The sequence below is a fragment of the Cygnus atratus genome, chromosome 10, assembly GCF_013377495.2.
Source record: "Cygnus atratus isolate AKBS03 ecotype Queensland, Australia chromosome 10, CAtr_DNAZoo_HiC_assembly, whole genome shotgun sequence".
Taxonomy (NCBI): Eukaryota; Metazoa; Chordata; class Aves; order Anseriformes; family Anatidae; genus Cygnus; species Cygnus atratus.
Genome location: NC_066371.1, coordinates 20,445,689 through 20,463,051, shown reverse-complemented (window position 1 = coordinate 20,463,051; position 17,363 = coordinate 20,445,689). Strand labels below are relative to the sequence as shown.

General features: G+C 47.2%; 1 protein-coding gene across 5 annotated transcripts in view; it reads left to right on the top strand.

The window, feature by feature from the left end:
- The first annotated feature begins 6,004 nt into the window (after positions 1 to 6,004).
- Positions 6,005 to 17,363, top strand: part of BICD2 (BICD cargo adaptor 2) — an 89,195-nt gene continuing 77,836 nt past the window's right edge. For 3 of the 5 annotated variants that reach the window (XM_035558465.2, XM_035558463.2, XM_035558462.2), the window contains exon 1: positions 6,005 to 6,476. In XM_035558465.2, the coding sequence (XP_035414358.2) occupies positions 6,006 to 6,476 (471 nt within the window). In that variant the 5' untranslated portion in view covers position 6,005. The remainder of the gene's footprint in view (positions 6,477 to 17,363) is intronic. The other 2 variants (XM_035558466.2, XM_035558464.2) reach the window with 1 other exon arrangement.

The following is a 17,363-nucleotide window of genomic DNA, read 5'->3' as shown; positions in this document are numbered from 1 at the left end:
AGGGAGTTGCACAGACACTCTTTAGCAGCACCAAAGCTTCTGTGTCCCATTGGTGTTATCACAGCATCCTCTCTGGGGCCAAAACTCTGACCCACAGATTTTATCCATGTCACCTAGATTTGGAGCAATTCAACTGACTTCAGTGATATTCCTGCTGCTTCTAACAGAGCAGCCAAAAGCAGGCTCTGGCTATGCCTGTCTCACACAAGGTAAAACATACAAATGTCTTTTCTCACACTGGTGGAAATAAGTAGAAATATTTCTTACTTGTACAGAGAAAAAGAAAATCTGTACCTGCCAAGCCCATGCTACATTTCTGTGTAACTGCCTAGCAATATTGCTCCTCTGCAAGGGGCTCTTGGTGCCTGAGACGCTTTCAAGTTACAATAGGAAGATGGATTAAAAAAAAAAGAAGTAGGATCTCAGTGATCTTTTTTGTTATCTTGGTACTCCCCGCTGTGTGGACTCACTGTGGTTTTGTGTCAGTTTAAACACGTGCCTAAATGATTTATCTAAAATGAGATAGGTTTGGTTTAGATCCAAATACGGTTGTGTTTACCTCACCAAAAGAGACCATGTAATGGCGCCTCATTTACTGCTTGTCAGTCAGGCTTGCAGAGATGGTTTAAAAGGGAATTTTTTCCTTCACACAGGCAGAGGCATGAAGCATAAACGTGGTCCCTTCCTGCAGTCCAACTGAGAAGAGGTAGTGTGGCTACTTGGGATGACCAGAGCCTTCCCACAGACCTACAGGAGTGGTGAAGCATTGTTGGGCTGCTGCCTTGTCACCTCTGGCTGCGGCAGTGGCACAGCAGCCAGTTCACACGCTCCGGTGTGAGCGGCCGGTCCACGTGCTCCCAGCCAGTACCCATGGCAGCATGCTTCCCAGCAGCTCCGAGCAAATCCAAAGGCCCAAACCAAAGAGCTGTGGTCTTTTCGAGTCTTTGGCTCTGGCTTACCTAAGTGCATCTTTGTGCATTGGAAGTCAGGTGAATGGGACAAAAGAAGAAAACTGCTGAAAAATAGGAGAGGCACCATGTGGTCTAGAGAAGCTGTAGGTGGCTGAAGGAGGCGTCAGGCTTGCAGTAAAGGGCAGGAGAAGGAAACAGGGAAATGTCTGGGGAAAAAAAATCTTCCCTTCCTCTCCAGCTTGTTCCACCCTGGCGGATTAAGAAAGTATCTTTAGCATCTGCTCCCTGCTATGCCTAGCAGATGGCATGCCAGACACACTGCTGTTTGGACCCTCCAGTCATATCTCCTTTGCAACTCCTGGCAATGGGCCAAGCGTTGATCAGCGTGGATATCTAACTGCTCAGGTCAAGGAGCACACTCTGCGTGTCCTGTGCTCCCCAAATCCAGCCAAGGCATTGCATCAGATGTTGAAGGTTAAGTCACATTTTTCTCCTGACGCTTAGACATCTTAAGAATTCAGTTTTGTGACAAGCAATGTCTGTAATTCCTCTGCTTGTTTCTTGCATGCGGCCGTCACCTCCGGCAGCTGTGTTTACTCTGCCAGTAAAAAGTTTTCACCTACTTCTCCCCTACTTATCGGCTATCAATGAATATCCGGATTTTTCAGTCACTAGAATAAATATATTCAAGCCACCTGAGCCTTTCAGGTTCTTATTTCGAAATGTCTTTTGTGTAAGAAAAGTACATTACTGTATCTCACCCAAACACGAAGCCTGTCCCAAAATGTTCTTTCCCCTGAAGCCATTTCATTTTTTTCTCTGTGTGATTAGCCCTAGCCTTGAATTCGTGGTGGCCCCTGTGCACACATCTGGGCACAGCACAGCAATTCTTGGCCTGGAAAGGGCTTGTGGATGTACATGTCTGCTAGAGCACACATTGCTCAGAGCGCTGCTCACCAGAGAGTTACTTAAGGCTGTTTCAGACCCAGTTCAGAGATTTTTGTTCTGCTATTTGCTAAAGCTGAGCAATACACAAATGCAGTATATAAAAGGAGGATGAACAATGATGTGCCGTACCACCTTATTTTCGTACATTTGAACTAATCCAACACAAGATGTAAAAGAAAGTGGTTTTTTTTTGTTGTTTTTTGTTTTTTAAAGGATTCTCATGTCTGCAGTTGTCCCACTTTTAGGTGCAGGTTAGGTTGGCTTTCCACAATCATTCAGCAGGGTTTATCAGAAAAATCAGCTTGTTTGAAGCTCATCATGTCTGCCAGTTACGCAAACATTTCGCAGCATTGAATTAAAGTGCGTACATGCTTTTGGGTTCGGACTCAGGTTAAATAACTAGCATTGCAGGGCTTTGCACCCACACTGATTTTTGTACCAGGACGGAGTATGTTGGTTAGCTCCCTCAAGAAGAAGCACTCTCCAGCTTGCTTTTAGTAGTGAAGATAGTTTGTGTATGATTCTACCATCTTGTGCTCAGTTGTTAGCTTTAAAACCTCAGCAGAAGAAAAGACCGACAGTCTATCTTCTCATCTGTTGTGTAGGGATAATAGCACCACAGCTACACTTGGTCATGACACCTTGAATGGACGGGGTGACAGTTAAGCCTTGGCATTAGCAGGGTTTGGAGACAGAGCCTGCAATGGGCAGTGACCTCTGGCTGTGCCCAGGAGGTGGCATAAATATATTTATATTATATATAAATAATATATATTTATATTATATAATATATTTATATTATAAATATATTTATGGGCACAGGCCAGGCTGTGCTCGTCCAGTCATTACAAGCTTTTGTTAGACTGCATCATTGCCTTGAATGATTGCGAGAACCTTAGCTATGACAAGCCACTCCGGTTTCCTAAACTGTCCGGAAATGCTTTTGAAATAGCTATATTTACTGCTGGACATTTTCCTTTGCATCCTGGGCAGGGCAGTTTAGCAAACTAACACAGTATGAAACCTAGTAACAAATCTTGGTTTTAAGAATGCCCTAGGAAATAAATACGAAGTGAGGTCACTTGAGCTACTGTGAGTTGATTCGCTCATCTCAATCTCAAAAACTAGTCAGGTCTCACAATTTAATTATAAACCCAGCAGTTTTCAGGATGGGAACTGAAGCCCCACATCCTGAGAGTAAGTTGTTACAAGCAAATTTCAGCTTCTGGAAAGGAGCAGCACAAAAGGTTGGCTAATTTGTTTGAGTCCAGATTTACAGAGTAAAACCTGAGCACAATGAAGGCTCAGAAAGTATGAGGCAGAAGAAAACAACCCAGTATGTATTATTATAAATATTTATGGATTAATTAGTTGTGAGTGCATGGGATTAGCAATGCTACTGATTAGGGGAAGACAAAAGAAAAACATGGAATGCCACAGATTTAAGAAGAAATCCTAATACTTAAAAACATGGTGTGGAGGAGAATCCAAGAGACAACGCTTTTATTTTCGTCACTTGGGTTTATAAAGGAATCAGAATGCTTAACACCCCCCCCCCCAAAAAAAAAAAAAAAAGTTCTAAGTCATGCAGTGACATCAGGGTGTTACAGCAGCATAAATCCAGTGCAAGAGAGTGAAGAAGCCTCTACAAGAGGATTTAGTTTCATGGAAATGGTACTAAACCTTTGTTTTCATATCCATGTCATCTGGAAAGGGAGAGCTGTATGTATGCTAAGCATGTAGGCTAAGCACATTAAATCCTGGCGACACCAAAATTGAGGAATTAAAAGTAACTTTGAGGAAATGTTACTGACTTTAAGTGAACCTCAGTGACACCCCACCTCTCGGCCTCTCTCTTTCCTTTTTTTCATCATCAGATGCATCTTCTCCCACTGAGGACACCTGTCAGAGGCATCTCTCTGTGTCCAAATCCAAATCTGCAAAATTCGTTATGAAGTAACTACCTGGATTTTAACAGATCCCTTTGGGGTGTAATACTAGAATTTACCAATGCAGCACATTCCTTGAAGAAAAAAAAAAAAAAAAAAAAGCTGAACTCTCAGGTTTCTGGTGGAATCAGGGCAGGTCTGGAGGCAGGTGGTGTGCGGCTGCCAGCCTGCCATCCCCTCCCTCAGTCCATCGGTGGGCCAGCGCAAAGCCGAGCTGCTGGTGGGCCTGTCGGCGCTGCCTGGGCCAGGAGTTCTCTTAGGAGGTAACGCAGGGGCAGAGCTTGCCGTCAGCTTCCCACAAAACGGGGTAGCCTGGAGATTTTACGCTGTGCCACCGTGGAGGTACCGGTTACACAGAGGGTATGTGAGTATTTTGTGGTATAGGCAAACTAGATGCTCGTCGTTAACAAAAAAATCTTTCCTGAGGAATTTTGAAGGGAAAAAGCTAAAGGAATTTCATATACCTGCCATGGGGTGAGGACATCAAATTCCTACTTAGATCCCAGGCAACTGTTTCAGTGTTGCATCCGTGCTCTCGGCAGAGATACAGCCCTGCACATGAGGCATGTGGAGCTCCAGGCCCTGATGAAAAACTGACCGAGGCAGGTACATGGCTAAGAGGTAAAATTCAGCCATTAAGCAATTTATTAAAGAAATAAGGGTTTATATGTACCAGGACAGAGCATGATGAGCACAGGCAGAAGTTGAAAATACCTTGAAAAAACCCTGCAGCTATGAGCAGAGGTGGTGCTTTGTGTCCTAGACCTCGTGGAGTGCTGGAGCATGTAATTGTTTGTGTTGTGTTTGGCATTCTCTTGCCAGTTTGTTACCAATTCTTTTTGACACTGGAAGAAACTCCAGACTGTGTTGGGTGTGCTAAAGGAAGGTGAAGCAGCAGGGAGCCAGGCCGCTCTGGTGCTGAGGGCAGGGTGAAGCCGTCACCTCCCCTGCCTGGGCGTGAAGCCGGGGCCTGTTCACACCGCCTCTGCGGAGCTGCTTACAACTTACAGCGGCCCAACCAAGGGGGGTGTTTGGCTCTGTTCTGCCGTCAGTGTGCTGTAGGAATTAATTCTACCTGTGGTGCAGAAATGAGTGTCCATGAGTATCCCCATTTCTGTGCCTACCTCCCATGCCATTGCCGCTGTACCTGCACAGTGGTGCAACCTGTAGCAAAAGCTGATGGCTTTTTCCTACCTGCTTGGCAGCTCCCTTTTCAAGCGGCGTGGTGAAGTTCCCCACGTATTACTGACTCACGGCTATTTATGCCAGCTGAGCTTGTTGCAACAGTTCTCCTCCCTGCTTCTCTCAGGCAGTTCTGTGCTACATGAGCATCTGGGCCCGTGGGTGTGCTTTCCTTAGGGCGGTGATGCTGGGGAACACGGGGCAGATGGCGAACTTGATGGAGCAACTGCTTGGAGATGTGAAACACTGTAAAAAACGAGATAATGGTAGTTCTTTGGTGTGAATGTCAGTCGTTGGGGCTGACAGCACTCTGTGTGATGTTGCCTACTATTAGCTCTTAAGAAGTAGTTGTGTTTTTATTTTCAGCTCTTTCTGAAGCCTGATGACTTCCAGCCGCCCTGGAAGTACTTGCTGGCAAGGGGCTAGACGCCAGGAACGTGTGCTTGGCGGTCAGTTTTCAGCCACAATCCTGCTTGGGCTGAATTAGGTTTCCCTTGTGAAGCTGTGCCTGACGAGTTAGGCTGTTGGAGATTATATTTAGTCCTTCGCAGCACACACATTACTGCGAGTGTGAGGCAAGCATCAACCACTAACCTAACTGCGAGCCCTGGACAGTGCTTTACCTTCACCCAGCGCAGGCGGGGGGCTGCGATGTGGTTAGGCTCCTGATTTTCCCCTTGCCTGCATGCAAGGTGCCCACCATCACCAGCCTCCTGGGGCTGCCTCCAGCTCCAGTGGGGGCCCGAGTGCTCGCCCAGACGCAGGGTTAGGGGCACACACGCACGGGAACTGCCATTTCGGGGGTCCCCGAAGCCCCCCGGGCTCTTCCTCCCCACGCCCGCCAGGGGCTGCTCTGATCCCTCCGGGCGCCGTGGGTGCGAGGGGCGGCCGCCGCCCCGCGCGGTGCACTGTGGGGGCTGTAGTCCTGCGGGCGGCGCTCCCCGCGGGGCGGGCGGCGGGCGGGGACTCCAAGCCCCAGAGTGCCGCGGGGCGCCGGCCCGGCCGTGCCTTTTGAATGATTTCACTGCGCTGGGCGCTCGGGGCCGGGCCGGCGGCGCGGAGCGGAGCGGGGCGGTGCGGTGCGGTGCGGTGCGGAGCCGGGCAGGGGGCAGGGGGCGGCTCGCCCCTGGATGGCCGCCCGGGGGGGCTCTGCTGGCGGCGGGGGGGCCATGCCGGGCCGCGGCTGCTAGGAGCGAGGAGTCGTTCGCCGCCGGCGGCTGCCGACATGTCGCGGGGAGCCGACATGTCGCTGGGCGCGGAGGAGGAGGAGGAGTACGGGCGGCTGGTGATGGAGTCGGAGCCCGAGTGGCTGCGCAGCGAGGTGAAGCGGCTCTGCCAGGAGCTGAGCGAGACCACCCGCGAGAAGATCCAGGCGGCCGAGTACGGGCTGGCCGTGCTGGAGGAGAAGCAGCAGCTGAAGCAGCAGTACGAGGAGCTGGAGCTCGAGTACGAGACCATCCGCGCCGAGATGGAGCAGCTCAAGGAGGTGGGCGACGGGGGACGGGGCTCCGGGCACCGGGGAGGCTCCCCGGGGAGCTCCGGGGCGGGGGGGCACCGGGGGACACCGGGAGGGGGACCCGAGGGTGCTGCGGGAGCGAAGTGGGCACCGGCTGTGGGGTCGGGGAGCAGCGGGCTCGGGAGCTGGGGGGCGTGGGGACGGCGAGGGCAGGAGCCCTGGCTTCCCAAAAAGACAGGGTGCCCAGAGCCGGAGCCCTGGCTTCCCAAAATGACGGGGTGCCCAGAGCCTGGCCTTCGCCGTCGAGGTCAGAAGTCTGACTCAGAAAGAAAAGGCTTCGCTGCCCCTCGCAGGGTGTGTTTTCTGTCTTTTCTCACCCCAGGAGCTGGTGGTGGGTCAGTCCTGGGGCTGCAGCAATAGGGGAGCCCCCTGCCTGCTTTGGGTGGCCAAGTGTTCCCCCCCCCCCCGAGCGAGCAGGGCGTGTGGGACCCGCTGCGTGCCCGCGCCGTGTGCTGCCACCGCCTCGGAGGGGGAAGGGCACGGGGCGAGCATTGGGCACTGATGGGCATCCTGGGTTGCATCTTCTGAGGGTACGGCACGAGGCAGGTGGTTGTCACGTACCTGCTCCTGTGCTGGTCTGACACCAGTATGAGATTTCTCCCCTAATGACTTAACGCGGGCCACCACGAGAATAATACAGTGGGCTTTGGTTCACATAGCTATGCTTCAGTGCAGTTCCATTTGAAATTTTTTTTTAAAGAAACCCCACATGACATCTAATCCTTGCAATGAAGTAAGCTTTGTCAGAAGAGGTGCTATGTTTTACCGGGTCAACTGATGCCTGCATTTTCCTTATGCAAGATCTTCAGGTCTAGAAGATCAGAACTGCACCACCGTAGGAAGAGTCCTTGCACGGAGTGGCACTGCCATGTCAGAACATGTAGACACACGGTTACCTCTCCTTGTGAGGGTAGCTGATGTCCTGCCAATCTACTGTGCACTGAGTCCCATGGGAACACGTTTGTCTGCCTAAGCTCTTGGTTATTTTGGTGACTGCTTCTGTGCAGGCAAACCATATGCTGCTTTTGAATTGACTTAGGCCTCGCCTTGTTTGCAGAAGATCTGATATAGCCTGAGAGGTAAATGCATGCGAATTTATTTGACCGGTGCAACCTGTGTCCTCTTGGTCTTTGGTTTAGCTCATGTCAGATGGAAATGGATGTAACATTGCAATAGAGTGTTTCAAAGGGGAAGTAAATACAAATGGATTTGTACAAATTCAGCTGAACTTGTGAACGCCCTCACTTCCTGCATCCTGTGTGTCTTTTGGTCTTCTAAATGGGGTTTTATTTTGCTTTTATTATGTTAAACAAGTACAAGCAGAGGAGGTTAATTAGTTTGCATTAAATAGCTATAAACTTGTTAACCAAATGCAGGCAGAACTGAGGGACCGCTGTAGCCAAAGCCACTTGAAAGCAGCTCAGTTCCAACTGTCCGAGTGTCAGGGTGCCCAGGCGTGTTGGCGTGACCACCGCTGGGAAGCGGCCGTGCCACCTGGGAGTCCAGGGTACTAGAAACAGCCTCGGAAAGGAGGAGAGAGTGATGGGGTAGTGCTAAAGGGAGGGAGGAATCAGCAAACCTGTTTGGTAGGTGGGATGGGGAGATGTGGCTCTGGGCGAGAGGTGAATGGACAGGTCCAGCCTCATCCAGCAAGCCAGCGCCTGACCCGCATGTGGAAGCTGGGTTGTCCCAGCCACGGGTGGCACTTCACTCCCTGGGCTGTGCCTGCATGGGTGTTGTGTGTGTAGTCTTTCAGGTGGGAAAAGGCTTGAAGACAACTTGGTTTTGTTCTTTTAGGGCTACAGCATTTCAGAGGCTTGTAAGAGAGATTTGGGACAAAAAAAAAAAAAAAAAAGAAAATGTCAGGATCAGCAATGATTCATCCCTTTTTGCTTTTAATATTCTGGAGGATTTGCTTTGTGTGCGTCCTGTTGTAATTAAGTCAAAACCTGGGAGGCAAACAATTCTGGGAACAGTTTGAGGACTCTGCTAGTCATCCTACGCAGGGAAAAAACATTGCTCCTCTAGCTCTCTTGTGATGCTGCGGAGGAATCTGGTTTTCATTAGATCTTGTAAACCTTTAGCAAATGCATGAGGCATGTTCTCAGAGGAGGAGTTTATCTTCTTTGCTGTTTATGCAACTTCTTGCTTTTCCCAGGGATGTTTAGAGGTGCCTTGCACACGAGGCTTGCCGCAGAGCAAGCTCCAGTTGCAAAGGCTTTCACCTTGGGTTACACGAGGTTGCTCCTGGGGAAGGCAGGGGAATTGCTGGTGGGGTGTCTGACTGGAAGAGGAGTGCTTTCTGTCCCTTCTTATCATGACTTTATGCAGCCTTTAAAAAAGAATTCCAGTCTCTTAAATTCTTGTTCTGTTCCCCCACTGCATCTAGAGACCTGGATAGCACAAGGCCATATTATGCCGAGTGCTGTCAAAGTTTCCTGTCCTGCTGGCTGTTGTAAATTTGGATATACTTTAATTTGTTTAATATTATGAAGCATCCCGTATCATGGCTCTGTGCATACCTTAGGTAAAGGAGCTCTGGGCTTGGGAACTTTAGAACATAGCTTGTTGAGAGTACAGGCTTTTCGGCTGTGGTTGTCAGGTCTTGCACAGCTTTCCGGCCAGGTTCTCCCCCCTGCCTGATTGGGGCAGAACTTCCTAGCCGTAACTCCCCAGCTTTATCTCTTTGGTAAGTGCACATGGCATCCTCGTTGCTGTACCCCACTTTGCAAAGATACCTTTGTACATGTGGTATTTGCAGTTCAGATCATTGTGATAAAACTGGGGAGCTGTCCCCTCCTTGCACAGAGGCTTTGCACAAAACTCTCTTCAGTTGGGGTCCTCGGAGAGCATATTTGTCCTTTTATCTATTCACATGCTGGCTTATATCTCATATTACCCCTCTCAGGGTAATTTGTGCTGTGTTTCTTCCACAGTTTTCATTTGAGATATCTAGAAAAGTGCTGTCTTCCCAGGTATACTTACTGGCTATTTTGGTCCCACCCTTACCTTTGTAAAATGAAATTAATATCGAATCTTATTAAATGTTATAGGTTAAAAATACATTTCCCAGTTCAGGCGGATGGGATGCTGGCTTCCAGTGAAATACTACATCACATTGTATGCCTATGGTTTTGATCGTCATTTTCTCCCCGCTAGGAAATGAAGCAACAAAGAGTTGTTTCTGCCGGTTGTGTTCAGCTCGGAAGGCATCCTGTGAGCCTTTGTCTGTGCTGGCGCTAATTGTACAAATGCTAGGGCTGCCTGCCTGCCCCAGCCAACATTTCCACGCTGACGGGGAAGGTGCGCAGGATTGGTGTGGCGATTCAGCTATTGGCATCCTGGTGATTTGTAGCAGAATGTGGCTGGGAAGGCTAGCTTCAAAGAGGCGTTATCTGCTTCGTTCAGTACTTCTGAGTTGCTTTTGAGATGTCAGTTAGATTTATGGTTAACTGTAGGGTTAGATATGAAACTGGCTGCTGTCCAAAGCTACTTTCAGATTAGATGTGTATGTTGTGGTGGTGGTGGTAGACTTGCATTTAAATCTTCTGAAAGCAGGGGCACGATTATATTATGAATTATTTATTTCTGTAATAATGTAGAAGTGTGCAAGTAGACTGTGGCTGTCCTTAAATCCTAAGAGCAGGTGTCAGTACACCACAGCTAATGACAAGGCCTCCTTTGTGCTTTTGTGGAGAGGGGGTGGGTGGCAAAGCTTACAAATGAAAGAAGAGCAGCAATAAAACTAGTGTCTTGTTGTTCTCTCTTGGGCTTCATCAAAATATAGCCTGCCTTTCTGTTTGTTTGGTTTTTGTTTCCCTTTCACTCTTTTCCTTTTCATGTGGTGTCTTGAAGTTGTGCTCTTGAGAGCATCAAATGCACCTAGTAACAGAAGCAGGTGCATGGTAAAGGTGTTGTGTGGCTGAGTGTCCAGGTGTACCTGTGACAGGCAAGCCAATACAAAGGTACCGCAAATGTTAAACACTTCAGGAGAGTATGCCAAATAATTTTACATATTAATTATTTTTTTTTAGGGAGGGGAAGACAAAGGGAAAGTGTTAACCAAATCTTTAGTTAACAGGAAAAGTCATTTGAGGTGACTGCGGAATGCCAGGAGAGAAAGCAGTGAGCTGTACATGACTGTTTGGTTCTCTGTAGGGTGGCAGCAGCTCTTGGTTCTGTTTTTGCCTTCCTGGACTGTGTACTGACTTCATTGCACGACATGAACCCGCTGTAGAGGGCTCCTGGATAGACCTGAATGTTTCTCTCAGGCAGCTTTCAAGTGAAACCTTGAGCTGCCTCATTTCTCATCAAGATAAAGTGGGGCTTATTCTGCTAGTGAGGTGATACGTGCCCAGGCTGAAATATTTGTGCTTCTTATTTGAATATACTGCTCAAATGGAGTGTACACTATCTGATCACGGAGGGAAGTTTGGCTTTGGTTAAGTCACTTACCTATGTAACAGTTAATTGGACGCAGGACTGGTTTAACATTTGAACTGTGTATATTCAAAAGGGGAAAAGAAATCATGCCCTTTCTTGTTGGGAAAAATGCTGAATACCTTATTGACATAAAAGCTCGTCATTGGATTTTACTTTCAAAGCATTTTACCTATTGTGCTGCTGTATTGCTATGCTCATTTTGTGTGATGGAGCATAAGGGCAGAGGAAAGAAATGGCTAGGTTAAAGTCACGTAACAAACCAGCGGTAGACGGGGATTAAATCCTCTGTGCCCCATAGTTCAGCACTTGCTTGACACCAGGTCTTTCCACGGTAGATAATGATGTTCAGTAGTAATACCCCTAAGGCCTTAGGTACACGTCTGCATCCTCCTCCTGACAAATATTCAGAGGTCATATCGATTCCTGTTGAAAGGGAAGGACCCTAGTGGCATTTGACGTTACACCCAGCCATCTACCACTGTTAAAGCAAAGGAGTTAGTGTGTAAAATAAGGGAAGTGTGTGCTGGTTTGGTTTGGTTTTCCCAGATAGACCTTGTTAAGCTGGAGTTGATTCTGGTTGTACGTATGTAAATGTAGAATAAAAAAAGGACAGCTACAAGTTGTTGGGGAACTGATCAGTTTTGCACATACTGATAGAAAATACTTAAGACTTCTGTGAGCTTCTCTTATGGATTTAATGGTGGTTATTACTTGGACAGACTCTAACACCTGCCACGCTTGAAATGTAAGGAGAGGATGGAATTGATGTCTCTGGTCTAAAGTAGGACAAACCTGTGGTGGGGTCAGCAGCCCCCAAGGAAACTAAAAGATTTACATTTTGATAAATTATGATTGGATTACATTAAGAATACAGCTACCTGTAATTTAATCTGATGTCTGGAGCAGTGTGGACACCTGCTACTGTGTTTTGGAAAAGCGGCCTTTCTTGCATATTTGTATTTTTGTGAAAACAAACCTGAACAGTTAAACACTCCAGTTTTACCTGCTGTACTGGAAATAGTAACCTGTAAGGCTTCGTGTTTTTAACTTCATTTTCTTTGCCAATGCTGCTTCATTTGCCTTGTTAAAAATCAGAAAGATTTGTTATTCCAGAAGTGAAGTGATGATTTCCTCATAGAGATGCCTAATTTTCTTCTCGTGCTTTTTCCTATAAAATGCACTTCATACTATTTAATAGAACATCAATAAATATTTGGTAGAATATTTCAGACCTTTGGGTGGCTGTCCTGGTTAGAGTATTTAAAAAAAAAAAAAAATCAGAAGTAGTGGTTTCCCTTAAGTTTCTGTAGTCTCAGCTGAGAGCTGGGACTTGAACTGTGCTGTTTCTTTTTTTTTTTTTTTGATGCTTGTCTGTGCCTTGGCCAGGAATGAGGGCTGTCCCTGACCATCCAACAAACATTAGTTTGTTTTGAATTTTCTACATTTGATTAAATTCAAGGTTTCACGAAACAAAAGTTTGGCAGCTGTAGTCCCATCTGCTGCAGTATCTTTCCCTGGAAACATGGCAGCGCCTGGTGTTGGCTGTGCTGGTGGGGCGGATGCAGTGTTCTGTGCTCTGGAACGGAGGCAAATTTCCCTTTTTATGTTTTTGTTAGCAGGTTTCTTTTGCTTTCGGATTAGGTCAGTTTCCTGATTTGGGTCCCCTGTGCGCTGCAAGTGGTTGTGCAGGTACCACAGCACTGAGACTGGGTTACAGCAGCAGCAGGTAGATGGAGAGGAGCACCTGCAGCTGGTCTTATGCTGAGCTCGACTGTGACACTGCTGCCTGAATGGCATGACCCGTACTCGCAGGGTGCTCATGGGTCCCTCTTGCAGCACTTTTTGTCTTTATCCAGAGAGGCTGCTACTACTAGACACTCAAATTTGGCATCCATCGGCGTGCAGTTCCAGATGAGGGCACTTCAGAGCTGAGGCTCTGCAGATTTGGGGTGGTGGGCTGCAGGATGAGGCTGCTGGGTGTTCAGGGAGCGCGAAGACAGGGGCACCTCCCTGTACAGCGAGATGCAAACGGCTTTGGCAGGAGGAATGCTGTGTTAACTACCACGTGCTGGCAGCTCTTCTGCCCAGGTGCTGTAGGGGCAGATTTCTTCCAAGTGGTTTTGCTGAGGGCTTGAATGAAGCTGGAGGGGTTCTGGTGGGCACCACTACGTGAGTGCCTGCTGTGTCCCTGCATATCCCGTTCATGGGGGCGGAAGTTTGTGCGGCCCCTGCTGCATCAGACATCCTGCCCCTAAACGGAAAGTCTCAGAGTCTGGCTGCGCAGGGGTTTTCTTCAGACTCTGCTGTGGTGATCCCTGCAGTTTACATGTTTCAAATCACAATTCTCACTAGCTGTTTCAAAAACCGCTGGAACAAACTCAGTAGTTTCAGGGGTATTAATACCCAATATATCCCTTTGAATTTAGGAACACATTTCTTTGAACCTGAAAGAAAATTCTGATGATTTGGAGAAGTGCCTCTCTTTCCTAGGAGTGGGGCGAGGGGGTGGGAACAGCAGTTAGTAGGGCTGTGTGCTGCCCTGGAGTTAATGGATTCACCATTTCCTCTTTCACTCTACTGTATGCGAGGTTGTGACTAATCTGTAGCAGTGTGGGGCCATAAGATGACTTCCAGAGGGTGATTCATCCTCCAGGCATTCATTCGCTTTCTTTCTCTGCTTTTGGCAGACTGTAGAGAATGGTTTGTTCAGATCTGTAACTGAGCAACAGAAGAATATAACATGGGTTTGAAATATGATCCACAAAACCTTAGCAGAGGGAAGTGACATAAATAAACTTTGCCATCCAAATGAATGTAGGAGCCTCCATTTTGGAGAATAGCTGGTTTTAAGTGGAAAAGCTGCAGAATGGTGCCTCTTCATTATTTTCCCCTTTTCTCCAGCCCTTTTCTTCCTTCTCTCCATCTCGTGCCTTCCCTCTGCTCCTTTCTCCCCGGCTCTTCTCCCTACACCGGCTGGATGTGCCCCGTGCAGCAGATGCCACCTCTGTCCCCAGCTTGCCCCAGGCTTGTGCTGCGGGTGGTGGCAGGACTAAAAGCCCTCCATCCCTGGCCCAAGAGGACCAAAAGCCCTCCATCCCCGGCCTTGTCAGCAGGCAGGCCAAAGCAGGCCGAGGCAGGCTTGGGGGAGTGCCCAGAGGGTCCTTGACCAAGAAAACCGCGTGGCTGGAGCGGATGTGGGCCGAACTGGGGATTTTGACCCAAGCCTAGTCAGAAATAGGTTTCCGTGCAGTCCCAGGGCCATGTTTGGCACTTGGGATGGGAGCAGCCGTGCCATATTAGGGCTGTGTAGCTCCCGCAGAAATGACTGGCATGTCTGGTGGTGTGCTGCAGCGGGCTGTACGGCCTGGCCTGCCCTGCCGGTATGTCGCAGTCCTTTGTCTCCTTAATCTTTGTTTTTACCCCTTAATTGCTGCCAACGTGCAGCTTGGATCTTAGCGAGCCTGTGAAGCGGTGCAGCTGAGTGCTGCGCTGCAGGCAGTGAAGTATTACGGCTGTAAATTCAGTCGGAAGCCTCTCTGCATCCAGTGCTGAACAGAACTGGCCGTGTAGTCTAGCACTGGTTCCTAAGCAAAGAAGTGTGTTGGCTTAGTGGATGAATAAGCTTATTTCTCCACTATCACTGCAGACCAAACAGATGTTTTAACTGCCCTCCAGCCTGCCCAAACCAATCAGGTTTTGTTACTTCCTATGTGCAGACTTAGTTGCATCAACAGTCCCCTTTTGAGGTCAAAACCCCTTTTTATTTTTCAGACGCTCGAGGGAAGACATTTGTTGGGAGCTTGCTGTGCCGCATGCAGAAGGGGACCGCGTGTTCCCAGCCCCACAGGGATTTTGCCAGGCTCCCTGCGTGCAGGGCTGCGGGTGTGCGGGGAGAGGGGTGGCCCTGTCACAGCCTGCCGGGGTGCCCTGCTGGTGCATGAATGGGACCTTGTGGCACAGGGGTGGTGGGAAGGAAGTTGAAAGAACTGCTTTTTTTGAGCAGGCAGTATGTGATTATTTTGTGGTTTGCTCTGATTTCATTTGGAGAGGGCATTCTCGCCTTTGAAATAGGAATCAGCTATTGTAGGGTGAATACGACTGTTCCCAAGAGTCTGTGAGCAGAAAAAATAGTCGTGTAGCATGTGACCTCAGCTTTGGGACGTTCTGTCAAAAGAAGAAAGATCATTTTGCCAAAACTTACTTTCCTAAATAAACTGTTGATTTCTGATTTAGATGGAACCGTTCAGCAGCGTTCATGATTTAAACTTTTCCATGGCACAGTTTAATCCAGTAACTTTCTGAAACTTGTATCTGTGTGAATAAGGGTCCAGTCTGATATGTGTCTTTGATTCACTGTGTTCAGCAGCTGTGTAAGCACTTCCCCTTGGCTCATTTTGGTGACACTTTTATCAAGTATTTGATTTTTAACCAAGAAATGGTTAAACACAAACTTTCTCCACTGTTTAAAAATCAGGTAATATTTTTTTAACACAAATCAACTCTCTTGGAGTGAAGAACAGGAATTGATTTCTTCGTTTCCAGGTCAGATTTTCTTGTCCCCTTCAGACTTATAGAAATGTACATAATTTGACGGCTGTAATGTCAATAGCATGAGGCTTGACCTACAACAAGAGGTGTCATTTTTCTCCCTTTCTCAAATACCTGTTCTTCTTCATGGTTCTTTTTTCTTCTTCCAACATTTGTGGCTTCAATCTTTGGCATTTCTCATTGCAAAAGTCTATTTTACACACTCGGTAATGGTTTTCATTCTGTCACTCAACAGTACTGGGATATATTCTCCCACATCTTACAGCTGCAGTGGTAGGCAGAGGGTTTTAAAAAAGCATTTGCATTTTGAATACAGTGACATATTTAGTGTGACGAAATGTGTAAGAAAATGCAAGCCTTTGTCCACCCTCTGCAGCATCAGTACTTTAAGGAGGCTTTGTCCTGGCCTTGTCCTCCAGAAAAAGACCCTGATTTTCTTTTCTCCCAGTTACAATGGAATGATAAGCTTTGTAATCTTAAATAAATCTGACCTCTCTAGCTTTTGTCAGCCAGCTCTCTGGTCTTTCATAACAATATGGATGGTTGTTTTTAAATTTGAATGGCTGGCTGGCTTTCAAGATGAATGAGATCCTGTCATGTAAAAATCTGTCTTCTGTGTACGTAACAAGTAAGTCTAGTGTGGAAGTGGGATCTTTAGCATACTGTATAGCTACACTAAATCTGCATTTAAATAGTGCAAATGAGTTAACTCCAAGTGCATGAAAACAATTTTGTTAAATTGGAATATCCCCTTGCTAAGGCACGTTTATTCAGTGTTGCTTGTGGTCTTCCTTTTCTGATGAGAAAAAGAAGGCAGGTGAAGTAGATTGCAATTTGGAGCATTACATTGGATTTATTTTTAGTTTTGCATCACAATTTCTTTCCTTCCATATTTTTAATAAAATTTTTCTTTTAAATATAAACTTTGGTTGGACCAGATCATCTCAGAGGTCTTTCCCAACCTTAATGCTTCCATGCTTCTTGGGTTTCTGTGTCATTGATTCAATCCACGATCAGTTCAGCAAACATCATATAACTTTTTCAGTCTGCTTATACTAGGAGATAATGGTTGTGTTCTTCTTGGCACTTTGGTGTTCAGAGCTGTTTTGGGTGGGCAGGAAGGCATTCGTCTGTCCCCTCCCGTCAACTGCAAAGCTTGCATAGAGCTGAAGAGGGAAGAATTGTAATTTACTTTTCCTAATTAATAAGATATTTCTGACATCTGATTATTCAGTTGTGACAAGAGCCTGTGGGAGTTCAGTGGGGTTAGAGACCATTCTGATATGACTGACTCATATGTGAGTTATGACAGTATTGCCAGAAAAACTAACTGAGGTGAGAGGGACTTAAAACATTCAAGGTCTCTCTTCTGCCATGTGCTGGACTTGCACTGGATGCGTAGAGGAGATCTGTGCCCTAACTCCTATTGGAGACCTATTCAAGAGAGAGAAAGCTGCTGCTGTGGCCTAAACAGGCGAAATCTTGGCTTTGTGCACTGAATATATATTGGCAGTATTGCCAGAGTTAAATGCCAAGACATCAGGAATTGTGCCTTAAAAATATATATATATATGCCTGCAGTCTTTTGGAGCTGAGGGGGGGCAGGTGAAATTGAGAATTAGGTTGATTTGTTTCTTTTGTGCAATGACAAAGGCTAGGAAATCCCTGAACTGCCCCAGCATTTTCCCCTTCTCTCTGGAATAGCAAAAATTCCACGACTCCGGTAGCTGGGTTTTAAATGCCAAATACTTTAAGACCTCTGATACTCCTCATACAGTTTTGGACTCACATGTATGAAGTGTTAACTGAGCATCTAACCTTGTGCAGATGTTTGCACTGCTAACCCCTTAACATAAACAAATGCAT